Below are 12,992 nucleotides of genomic sequence, written 5' to 3'. Positions count from 1 at the left end.
AACCAGTATACAAATATGGGTATGTCACGTGACGGAAGTAAATCACAAAACAGCCCGACCTCTAATGGTCCCTATTCTGAAAGGAACATTTTTGGCACAGGGCACGCCGCTATTACACTGGAGCGTGTTAGAGGCGTTGAAATTGTTTATATTGGTCAAAATTTCACACAGAATCAAAGTTATCTTCCTCAAGGATAAGAACAGCTCTCGCTCTTAGAGCACAATTTTCGATGAAAGTAGATATTTATGCTTCTCGTATTCATAATTATCGATTTTCGCTTTGGCACCACCTAATATTTTCCCAGTGTGGCAAATAGTGCTAAGCAACTCATGTCACGGAGATTGGGTGAAAACTTTCAAGGTCTGACTCGCGATTCCTTCCTCGATTTACAATCGTAAACTTGGCACCATTCCTCCCTCTGTTTCAGATCAAGCTTGTTTCTCCATTGGGTTGCACGCAAAGGATTATAAACTTCACAACGGTGTTCAATACGCATGTTTATTCATTCACTTTTCTATGCCAGAATCCCATTCCTGATTTACAATTTAAAATTGTTGATAAGTTATAGTAGTATTTCTGTGTGACGATGATATAGAGGGATTTCTTGTTATTCTTACTGAATTACTTTAGTTTTCGAATATTTTGTAGTGTGAATTTCAACGAATGATTCTGCTTTGAAAGTAATACAACATAGACTTTGGGCAAGACTTTGATCTACAATGGCTGAGACATCTTTCTGTACACGTATCTGTTACCAAATATGAATGTTATCTTAGTAGGAATGTTGGAGGACTGGAATCGATATCTCGTGGATAGAATGTTGCGGCGTTAACCCGCCACGCCGCACTCATACAGTATGGAATAGACATGCGATAAAAGAGTTATGCAATGCTCTCTCGAGATAAGTCGTGATAACCAACTAAAAGTTAAATTACATCTGAGCATGCTTAAGTAAGTCTTTGTCGGTTCATTCTGATCAACAGAAGAACTGAAAAGATAAAACATTCCAAACAACGATGATAAATGTTGAACAGTTCGAAAAATCACGGTGAAGGTTTCTTCTGAATTTGCAGTGGTAGAAAATGTAATTCACAGTGGTCAAACGCAAGGAAAAAAACACTAACAAGACTTCTGGGTTAACGTTACCTAAAAGTTTGTAAAAGTTTTGAAGGGAAAATGTGCAGAGGTCAACGAAATTACAAGGTGATGTTATCTACCTAGTTTATCAGATAAACTAGGTAGATGACAGTGCCAAGCTTATCTATGCAGATCTGGCTTACTAATATCAACGTTTCAGCGAATGTCTTAACTTTTGGTTCAGAGAAAAAGGGAGCATTTACTGGGGGAAATGCACGTGCGCAGTGCGATTGACCGCTGGCGAGATCTGTGTTTGATTGAACAAGGACAAGTACAAGTTCAGATTAACTAAAACTGTAAACGAGTGAGTTCAAAAAATAAAAGTTCTTTCACAAAATAAACTATTGTAATAACCATTCCGTTGATTAAGGCAATCTCTTATCATCCAGGCTGTCAAATTGTAAACAAGCGTAAGGGTTGAAGATTGTGTCCCTGCACCTTGTATCCGTCACACTAGAATTTTTAATTCTATTTTGATGCGTTTTTTACGGAACCAACGCGGTGACTAGGACACATTCTTCTCTCAGTATATGCAGCAAAACACGTCTCAATCCATTTATGATGCGCTCTTCACGTGCTGTCCTCGTGTTGTTCACGTGGCTTCTGCTGCAGCAGTAGTCTGTTCTTTGCCAAGCTCTTCCTGCAATAAATCCAGCGATTGTTGCACCTACGAGAAAACACCACAATAACACTTAGGCCTTAGCCGCATATTTATTTATTTGCTGGATCTAGCGTTTATAAAAGCTGCTTGATTTCAATAGCAAATTTCTCTATTACTCATTTTGTAATCAACCTTGAGACGAACATTCTTCAAATCGAATTAAACAAGTTTCTAGCTTATCCGCGCAATTGTGTCCTCCAGCACAAAATGCTGGACCTATTTGTCGTGCGCTTAAGCTTCCCCCGTGAGGTACTCCTATTGTTCTCTAATTGAATAAGACAACTTTGAAGCTCTGCGGGAGATTTTCGGTTTCTGCGGCATGAAAAGACTAGAAGGCTGGCCTAAGAGTTGGCCAACACCAATTTGTACACCTGGGTGGAGAGAGGTACTGTGAGAGTAAAGAGTCATAACACAGTCGCCTTGGACAGGGGTTGAGTCCAGCACGCTCACCGTTATATTAGAGCATCGCACCAAACCAGTGGATCTATGCATTTTAAAATAAATACCTGATTCATTAACTGGATAGATGACGCAAGGACATCTCGCCATCTGAATGATAAAACGACACATAAGAAAAAGAAAAAAAGAAAAAAAAAAACGTTAAAGGACATCTTGCAACAAAACATCACTGAAGAATTGTAGGAAAGAGATAAGAGTTTCGTCAAATTAAATTGCTCTGTATAATGTCGTAATGACACGACACACGAGGTACCTGCAACTAAACCCTGCAAGTAGGTCTGTCTGAACTACCCATTGTTGTCAGAAGATCTAGTAACAGAGGCCAAAATTTGGGCCTGCGACTTGTCCCAGCAATTTGACTGAATTGGGAACTTGTCACTCCAAATTATGGTTAAAAGTTGAAAAAATAAACGATTCGTAGCAAGAACGCTATAAGGAACCTTTGCTCGGCTTCCATGTGCTTGAACGCTATTGACGGCATTACACACAGTTAGCGCGCATTTGAACGCACTTGAATCCACTTAGAGTGCGTGACGCAGTTGCATGCACTCAAAGTGCGTTAGAACGTATTTACATTCACTAAGCGCATGTTTGAACGCATTTGCAATCCCTCAGCGCGCGTTTGAACGCATTTGTATGCACTCAGTGCACGTCGGAAGGCATCTGTATGCACTCAGTGCGTTTGAACGCCAAGTATTTACACTCACCTTCTCATCTCTACCTCCTGAACATGTTTTTGTTGTTGAAGTAGTTGGGCCCACTGTTGAGCATCAACCGGAAGGTCCCTGTAGTAAATTAACAGAAACGTAATAACAAATTAACATGCGTGTAAGGATGCAAACAAATAGCTTGTGAAGGTCCTTTGCTAGGAGGGACAGATTTTTAGAGATATTTGACGACATAGTAAGAAAAAATATTGTTCAACGCTCTACTGGTTCTGTGAGGAGTTTCATCAACGAAACAAGAAAAAGTAAAGGACGGCTTATATCCGGGGGCCTTATAACCAGAATAGTCACATTTAGATGGGAATATAACCGGGGTCTTATAAACGAGAGAGAGGGGGGAGGGGGGGGGGGTGGGGTTGGGGGGTTTACAACCGGAGTTTTATGGTAACCCATCCACCATGAATACTTACTTGATAGCTCCATCCCAGTGTATTCCTGTCTGAGTTGCGTGCTCTAGTAACACGAGTCTGTACACGAGAACCACATTAAGCAAAAGCAACGCACCAAGCCTAAAGAGAAAGCATATCAACAGTGATCATCATACAGTTTCTTCTCACATTATCAATACATTAACAAGCAAACAGGTGATGAGAATAACAAAAATCATCATCTGACATGACAGTTTCCACAGTGGAAACCGAAACTGACTTGGTGGATGTCTGTAGAATATTCACGCACCTAGTTTTCTGTCAGTCGGTGGCAAGTCAAACGTTCCCGCCGCTACAGCACAAACGTTTGTTTTCAAACTTACCCCTTAACACAGGAGGCGCAAGAATAATGTAGGGTACGAGAAGATAGATGTGCGAGGAAGGGGACAGACGCGCGGGGAAGGAGTGAGACGCGCGAGAAAGGAGACAGACGCGCAAGGAAAGCTGGGTATTCAGGCCAGCTGCCCAGCTACTAATCTCCCTATTAAAGTGTCACAGTTTCTGTCCCGTGGGAAATCCACAACAGAGAAATGCGAGCTTGTCATCGCAGTTTGTCGAGTGAAACTTAATATCATTCGTTGTTATCAAAATTATATTTTTTATAAGAATTACTTAATTCTTGTATTAATTTTTTATTAACTGTATTAATTATTTATCTATTAATTGTAGTTATTTTATGTATCTTATTAGTACACGACCCCACAAGCTTGTTAGCTTTGACGTCTTTTATCGTGTATAAATAAAGGTTGTATGTATGTATGTATGTATGTATGTATGTATGTATGTATGTATCACCTGGCTACAGTTAGCCGAAAGCTAATTAATACTAATCCAAGATTAACTCAGCCGAGTATTTAATCCTGTTTTTCGCTTCTTATTTCAATGCGATTAACCAAAGACAATAATAGAATACAGTACAAGTAACAGAAGCAGCTACTATTATAATGTAGTAATAAACCTGGGTTAATCTTCCTTGTCAAGTCGAAACAATATTAAACCAAGTGTGTTTGACAGTTTCGAGATCTACAGAACTGAAAAAAACAACGAGAAGAAAAAAAAAGAGAAAAGAAAACGACTTATAGCCAACTAGAGGCGAAAATTGATTCAAAAGAATGAGCTAAGAGACAAAACACACGCATGGCTCGGTTCAAGGTAATTCAACCATGCCGTCTTTAACTATCACATTCGTGCAACATTACGCGTCCTTTCAAAATAAAATGAGATTGGCTCGTAAATTGCTTAAACCGTTTAGTTGAAACCAATGTGACACCATTTATCGGCCAGGCTCGAAGATGAAACGTGGTAAATTGGTTTCTCACAGCTGTTTTGGCTAATTTATTCATGCTTAGTGAAATTTTTTAGGAAGCGAAAGCAGAACCCTTCAACCTGTTTGTTATGACGAAATTCGGAAAATCGAGTTGAAAAGATATTGGTCCAAAATTGGCAAAGGAAAGTCTAGAATATCAAGAATGGTCCTGCACAATGAGAAATTAAAAAATCCCACTAACAAGTTTGTAACTACAACACGCGCTTGTAAACGGACAAAGCGGAATTCCGAAAACAGGTGAAATCCGAGCAGCCCAGCTTACTTAAAGACATTTCCCAGTAGGATATCTCGTTTCCACAAACGAAGGCATTCTGTAACAAAATACTAATTCTAAGCCTGTTGCAAACCAACGTTTGGGCGGCAAATCAGTTAAGCGTAAAATGGAGTAAGATCAGAAATAACGTTAATCGGTATTTTAATTCAAAACAACACGCAAAACACGAGAAACTTGTCAATTGTATACTCACAGAACTTTGTTGCGAAAACACCACACTTGATCATTCGCTCTCATGCCTTCAAAACAACACTTCAGCATACTTCATCACTTAAACACATGGCTGACAAACACGAGACACGGAGTTTGAACTATAAATTGTTTCTATTTAGCACGAAATGCATTGTTTCCGCACAAAACACGACTCTGTGAAATAACATTATTTACATTCCCGGGAGCGTGACAGCAGAACGAATTTGCATACAAGTGATTAAGCGGGAGAAACCAGAGTTAACGAGGACCATGGATCGTTAAATTTTTATGTTTCATGAGATTGGCGAATACAAGAGAGGACGCTGGGTGAGAGAGACATTATTCCCAAGGTAATCTTTAGACCCAGTTCTCCCGGGGATAAAGTTACCGCGCACGTGGCATGGATGTTTCCTTAGAAGATGAACACGAGTGTAGAGTCGTTTGTGCTGCCTCTTGAGTAAACTTCGTGTCGCAGCATCGGCTTATCTACACCCTCCTGTTAAGGGAATAAGTCTTATATATGTGGAATTAACTTCTTTACACTTCACTCTCGTTCCTACAGTTTGCTGAATATTGTGTGACAGATTGTTAAGAAAACTACCGTTTTTCTTTTTTGTTATCTATCGCGCAGTGTATTATGCATATGTGACACAGTGAAACCTCTTTCTCTCCTGTAGGAAACATTTTTGACCAATAGGCAATTCGTGCCAGTATTGTTTCGTTTGCATTGTTTACAAGTACTTTGCAAGCTGTCAACATAAAACTTTCACTTACAGAATCGTCACAAGCACTGCAAGGGGGTTCGTCACTATTACTTGAGGCAAATAGGACCTAAAAAACAATAAATATTGTTATCCTACTCTATCACGTATTAATTACGAGAGTTTGAGAACTAAAATAACAATAGGAAAGTCAGAGAACGCCATGTTTCGCTACACCTGCAAATAACTCTCCGCCAATAGGAATTATGGGATATTTGACCAATAAATATAAACCGATAATAAAGTGTATTATCGTTTGTCTCACGATGTAGTCACTGAGATGTAGATCGCGACGTTTCGACTGCTTACTGCTAGTCTTCTTCAGGCGATAAGGTCGACTGATTGCACGGTATCATTTATATCACAAAGGTCGGCTGTGATTGGTGCATTTCGATCCTCCTATTGTTCCATTGTTCGGGCGAGTAGCTGTTCCCTCAGTGGTCCGCTGCTGTACCGACCGACAAATCCTCGACAAATATAAACCGGTTTGTGTGAAATGCTTGCGTAAAATAACAATTATCAGCACTTTCTGGTCAATTTACAATTTTCTAATCCAACTCAGTGTTTGGAGTCCGTTCGATTCTTGTCTCTTTTACGGCTAATCACAACCTTGTTGTAGTGTTTTAGATCACGATACAAATACAACTGGACTTTACATATCATAACTCTTAAATTAACGGTTACTACTATGTGTCCTTAACTCTAACCGATACATCTCCATGCCCATGAGGATGAAAGGGAAAAAATCGCTCGGGCTTTTTATTCAGGGAGGGGAGGGTACTTGTAGTCACGGGCTTGCAAACATGTTCTTATAACACTCACCGTACTCCCACAAGGCGAGATATTGTTCCTCTCGCCGACAATCTCTGTAACAGGCCTGTTTTATCCTCTAAAGATCGCGAAAGTAAAATAGCAAAATAACTCGTTCAATGATTCAGTAGCGAAAACAGCGATAACATAAGCTGTTAAAGCTAGAAACCTAACAAAGTCCAGTTGCCTCCACGATGAATAAAGTACTTGAAGTTAAGTAATTCCAAAATGTACGTTCTACACAGTCCTATTGTGACAAAGTAAAAGCAAAATAACAGCAAAGGTTTACACTGGATGCGATTTTATTGAAAATTGTGGTCCACTCAATATCTAATATCATTAAAAATATTTTCCCCGGTTAAATCAAGTTCAAGTTTTACCAAACTTTATAGCAAACACATTGAAGCCGAAACAGTTATGACCCATGTTCGTCAAAGAGAGCGTCTAAAGGAACAATGTGACTTTACCAGTAGATTGCTGTAAACCTGAAAAAATCTCTTCCTTCTAATTTTCTGACCCGTTTTTCACATGTGTGATTCATCAAGTATGGAGCATCTTCATAGCGTTACATCCGTGACACTCACCGTTAGATACCTCCATATCTGGTTCCGTGACTTCCTTGTTCTTAAGACTGCGGGTCCTTTTGTGTCTTCTTGTCGGCGATGTCTTTCTTTTCTTGGACCACTGTCCTTCTGTAGTTTCTCTTCTCAGACTCTCCACTGGAGAATCAAATAACAACACGCCAGTCTCTACTTACTACCTTGATGAACTATATATCTTACAATACTTCATTTACGATCAACGTAGTGTTACAGTACAACTCCTATTAAGGGGACACCCTCAGGGAAATTGGAGGTGGCCACTTAATGGGGTTTGGCCGCTTGATAGGTATTCGTGAAGAATTAGCATGAGGCTTACTACAAACGTAAAGAATTAGCATGAGGCTTACTACAAACGTAAAGAATTAGCATGAGGCTTATTACAAACGTAAAGAATTAGCATGAGGCTTAGTACAAACGTAAAGTTAGTCAAATACAAACATACTTTAAGGCAACATGGAATCATGTGAAGACAATAACAAACGTGTGTTTGAATGTTTTTCTCAAGATGTTACTTTCTACTTTGGACTCTTATCTGTCACCTTTTATAAAACAAAACCAAACTACGTGTGTTAAATTCTGGGTGGCCGCTTCATATGGGTAAGAACAAAAGAAAACCCGAACGGGGACGACCAAAAGGTGGCAACTATATACCTTATCAGCTTCAGACTGACTGATTGAACAGTTTCAATCGAGTTCCGAAACTAACTCGAAATTACAATGGTTCTGCTCTGTGATTGGTCAACAGACTCGCGCCATCTCCTTCACCAATCAGGTGCAGGACCAAAAGCAATCGCGACTAGGTCCCAGGTCACGAACGTGTTCCCGCGCTTGGCGCCAGTTTCCTACGTTGTTTCTGCTATGATCGGCCAAAGAGATCAGTTCGATTCTGGTTTAAAGGCACTCTAGTCAAAATTAAAAACTGCCTAACCGACACAGTAAAACATTTCCACCAAGAGCTAACCCTTGATTCCTGATATTTGAAGCTTCTTTGATTTTAAACTGATCATGCGTGCAAAACGTTATTAACTGCTTCACCTACCTAAAAACTGGAAATAGCCTTCAAGACCTTCCAAAGCATTCTTCTCTATCATATCTGCGAGGCAATAAAAAATAAACACTGATTGTTTCAAAATAATCCAGTCGTATTCAGTACAAGTCTACCGTAAAATGTAATCCGCTTAGTACGGCCTTTATATCAAATTCAGACTACAAGACTAGTGGGCAACACTTAAAATCTCTTCTCAATCTGCTGACATCCTCGTTATCCATTTCTTACAACTCTCCTCTCAGAAGCGTGGCGTGACAACCTGAATAACCAAACGTGGTCAAGATCTAAATTCTCTCTACAATGTCAGCTCTTCGTCAAGCGCACAGGTGATGACAACTCAGAACTTCGTCAAACTAAGAAGAATATTTTTTTGTGATGTAAGGCTTAATTCTCGAAACTTACATCACAAAACTATGGAAACCAGTAATGACGATTTGCATTTTGAGATAATGAAAACTTTTGTTGCCTTTAATATTAAACTGTTTTCAAATAAAGATCTTGAGGAGTTTGTCAACGAAAAGCGCACAAAGCATTCGCAGAAACAAGACGTGCACAAAAAGCGTGGATCTTGAATGCAATTTCCAAGCATTTCTTTGTTATACCAATAAGTTACGCACACAAAAATACGAGGTTTAAAGTATTCACATGACTTTTATAAAAGTTCTTATCATTTCATAAGTTACTCTTAGCCCATCTTTTCCTCTCTTTAAAAACCACTCTACACATTTAACCTATCGTTTAGCAGGGCAACTCAACAGTAAATTTCTCCAGCATTTGCTAGCAAAAACAGATGACAGCGTGGGTAAATTTTGTTATCAACTAGAGCAGGAATTGTCTTAGCGAGCGAAACATTCGCGGAACCTGACCAGAAGTTTGTGTCAGTCATAGACTAGCAGGTCAGAAGAGGAGAAGCAATTCAGAAGAGGAGAAAGAACTGAAACAGCACCAGACTGACAAATATCTGCCTTGCATTACGCAATATACGTGGTCCACAATCGACCAAAAAACCCCTAAAGATAACTTGTCAAAAATTAATAACGATAACACGTTTTCCAAACCATTCATCCAGCTCGATCAGTTTCGTTGTGCACAGCTGTAACAGGAATAAGTTGTCTTCACGAGTACCTCTTCAAAACACGAGCACCAATTTATAACCAAAACACAGAGCTATGTAACGCTGATATGATTGCAAAAATGGCATTGCTCTCCACCAATCAGCTACTTTATTTCCCAAACATAACATCAATATTTTATGGCAACAATCAACGACAGTGACCTCAAGTATTCAAAGTACTTCTGCTCTGCTGTGATTGTTTTGTCGTGGCGTTATAAATAATACATTCTCTTTATTCTTGAGAAGTTTACGTATTCAGTCACAGCTAGAATCGGCCGGATGGAGAATGGAGTAGATAGAATACTGGAACCTCAGGCAAACGGGATAAGTTCTAAAATGCAAGACCACAGCACCACCATCTTGAACTGAGGCCTCCCAGACAATTTTTTGTTGAGTTTCATCAATGTTTTCTTCTCGACCGTTTTTGTGCGATCTGATTTGCACACCAAGACATCCACAAGTTGTGTCTGCAATATTCTAAGAGCAGTTCAGCAGTCCTCGGAGACTTCAATATCCAACGCCAGGTTTAGCTCTTTAAATGCATTTAGTCCAGATTCGAGCAAAACGAACCGATCCTTGGGTCATGTCGAAAAATGTTTTCTTTGAGATATTAATAAGAAAAGGTACCTACAGTGTTGTCATAAGACGCTGGCTTGCAAATACGGATTCGGTCGACCATCAAAGCAATATTATGAACGATAGTTCGGCTACTTACTGCGACCAACAAGTCGTATAACAACAGCCATTGTTCATAACTTGTAGATCATTGGACAAGGCTGTTAACCCTTTATAACTCGTTCCCTGAGAAATATCGTATCCAATTTCTCTTTACTAAATCACCATATTTGTCTCGTAAAGAGATAGGGAGAAAAAAGGAAATCAAAGTTAACGAAATCTTGGTTTGCCAGTCTTGATCTGTCTTATGTGTCGTGAGAAACATGAGGCGACGAAACAGCTGCAATTGAATTCTTGTTCAACAGATGGTTATTCTTGTTCAACAGAGTCCGGCTATTTGTTCGTTTATCGCATATATCGTCGGTTCAAGCATTATTACTTCAAAAGAAAAGGCATACTCACTTCTTACAAAACCCCATACTGACTTCTGATAGGTTACCTCTGACGATACTCTACAATAAAGGAGAAAAACATAATAGTAATATCACTTTATGAACGGTGAGCATCTTAATAACCAAAGCGACGTCCGCTCAAGCAAAATTTATTCATACATAACATCTTATAGCATCACAATCATTCCACAAAGACATGCATATCGAAGAGTTTATTTTTCGGCTCTGGCCGAGAATGTGCGTGTGTTATAGTTCATTCTGCTGGGAAACCTACAGGTATAAAAATAATAAAGCTAGATTTAGTCTCGCGCTGTTTTATCTACTCACTGAATTCGTCAATGCATTTGTGCACACGAAGGTTTTCTGTTGACGATGAAATAAGACAAATACGCCACAAATCTATTGGTCTTCCAGGATCACGCAAGCGATCACGCCACTGGTCACGCATGAAATCACTGGCTTGTCGCGTCTTTATGTAAACAGTCGGAAGTTCCAATAAACGAAACCAGCAGAAATTTAATTTCATTTACTTGACTTCTTTCAAAGGGGCGCGACAACGTCTGAAATACTCACAGTCTGTGAACTTAAGATCGTCGAGTGTTGGGGGTCGGGGGGGGGGGAGCGAGAAAGGTTACTCAACAGAGTATTAAACGAAGAAACTCCGTCCTGAGGTCCGAACCCTTACATTTTATATGCCATATTTGACATAAAGAGCAACCTTTTCGTTTACCTTCCACATCCCTACAGTATCCTTTTTCCGAACCTTTACAGTCAACGTAAAAGAATCGACCAAGGAATGCCTTCTTTAAAAAATCCCCAAGTCGTTGATTTCAAAACCCAAAAAGCCCTTCGCACCTACTCGTCACCAATAAACTAGTCGTATGTTAAATAAAACCAAACATGTTAAAAAAATATTAAATGGTGTTTAAAAATGTTAACATCTTTTAACACTTTAACATTTAAAAAAAAAACATTTCTGTTAGAACATTTAACATTTGTTTTTAGATTCAACATGTGAATGAAGGCCCTCTATGCAGGGGCTATTTCAGTCTAAAGAGAGGTGCAAACAAATACGCAAATAAAAAGAAAAAAAGAAAAAAACAAGACTAAAAGGAAAGGAAAAGAAAGCTAACAGCGGAAAATATTTTTATAGATTTACTGGCACTAGCCTTATTGACTGAGCACGCGTTCAGTGGTACCTTATTTACAACTTAACGTTATGTTGAAACTGTAAAGAATCCGCAGGGAAAAAAATACCTTAATCTACTGGTCGTGTTTGAAGTCCTGGTCATACAGTATCTGTTGGTGATATAAAAGCTGTCTCCATATGGAATACCTTCGTTATTAACCTGCGACACAGAGAAAATGAATGAAGCGGGTTTTCATAAAACACAATCCTACCACAATCAAATAAATGTTCAGGAAAGTCACTAGTCCTTTATCCTCGCCTAATGAAGTTTACACACATACATAGATCATGCATGAGCAACCCAACAGAAACGGTGATTAATTGAATCCACGAAGTAAGAATGGGTACCAATACCCAGTGTGTGGACAAACCCAGGCTTTGTTTTCGAGAAGCTCTGAAACATTTTAGAGAAAAATTTGTTTATGACATTCACCAAATCACTAACATGCTCTGTCGTTTAATTCTCAAACACTAAATGCAGGCTGAAAGTTATGGTACGGCAGTTACAACGTTTTGGTATTGAGTAGGCATTTTATAGACTGCAGGCCGCTGCTGGATGTCGCGCGCGCATCACGCGTTTCTGTCATCCAGGAGTTCTCCAGGCAACGTCTGTTGCGTTCGCTCTCCCTGAAGAGAGACTGAGACATTCCTTGTCCACTGTAGTAGTCGGGTACTTTGATGATCAAAACCGAAAATGCGAGAACACTTTCTTTGTTACATGCACGATGATATATTAAGGACGTTCGCGCTAACTGTTTCTGCGCATCTTTACTGCACAGACGCAAATTCACACGCCACGTCATGCATGAGAGCGCTCGCTAAGTTTAACAAATCGAATGTGGTTTAGCGTTGTCTGCTATATATCTGACTGCAGTAAAAGTTTTAAAAAAATCTATCGACTGGAAAATTTTCGCGCGAAGGTCCTTGAGTAACCATAGGCTCAAGATTTGATGTTATAAAAAATGAGGAAACCACAAACCTCAGCTTGTATGATGTACAACTTTCCTGGTACACTACCCTGAAAGCAATGCTGTCAATAAAAACAAAAAACACCAACAAAAAACAAAAAACAAACTGTAAGGCTTGGAATGAGGTAATGTAGCTTGGTAAGAGTTACTCCTCAGCAATCTTCATAGTAATAATCTTCATAGCGAACCGAACTTTGACTAACTTGCTTGAGGTTCCCGTACCGCCTTA

At 39.4% G+C, this 12,992-nt stretch overlaps 1 protein-coding gene across 1 annotated transcript; it reads right to left on the bottom strand.

Annotated features, from left to right (window-relative positions):
- Positions 1-471: 471 nt before the first annotated feature.
- On the bottom strand, positions 472-12,986 carry LOC145474675 (protein Aster-B-like). Its single transcript, XM_081455177.1, has 11 exons — positions 12,775-12,986; positions 11,864-11,955; positions 10,617-10,666; positions 8,417-8,470; positions 7,360-7,494; positions 6,788-6,854; positions 5,979-6,035; positions 3,394-3,492; positions 2,966-3,043; positions 2,306-2,348; positions 472-1,805 (listed from the first exon to the last, which is right to left on the bottom strand). Exons 2-11 carry the CDS (start codon positions 11,896-11,898, stop codon positions 1,731-1,733), a joined length of 693 nt encoding a protein of 230 aa, XP_081311303.1. The 5' UTR covers positions 11,899-11,955; positions 12,775-12,986; the 3' UTR covers positions 472-1,730.
- Between the last annotated feature and the right edge of the window lie 6 nt (positions 12,987-12,992).

Source organism: Orbicella franksi, unplaced genomic scaffold (assembly GCF_964199315.1).
Source record: "Orbicella franksi unplaced genomic scaffold, jaOrbFran1.1 SCAFFOLD_30, whole genome shotgun sequence".
In the NCBI taxonomy this organism is placed as follows: Eukaryota; Metazoa; Cnidaria; class Anthozoa; order Scleractinia; family Merulinidae; genus Orbicella; species Orbicella franksi.
This window is presented reverse-complemented; position numbering and strand designations above follow the sequence as displayed.

Excerpts from the sequence above, each read along its gene's own strand:
- LOC145474675 (XM_081455177.1), bottom strand. The coding sequence starts at position 11,898 with ATGACCAGGACTTCAAACACGACCAGTAGATTAAG. Across the intron at positions 6,036-6,787 it reads TCTCGCCTTGTGGGAGTACG|GTCCTATTTGCCTCAAGTAA; the intron begins GTGAGTGTTATA and ends ATTGTTTTTTAG. Across the intron at positions 1,806-2,305 it reads CTATCCAGTTAATGAATCAG|GTGCAACAATCGCTGGATTT; the intron begins GTATTTATTTTA and ends GTTTTCTCGTAG.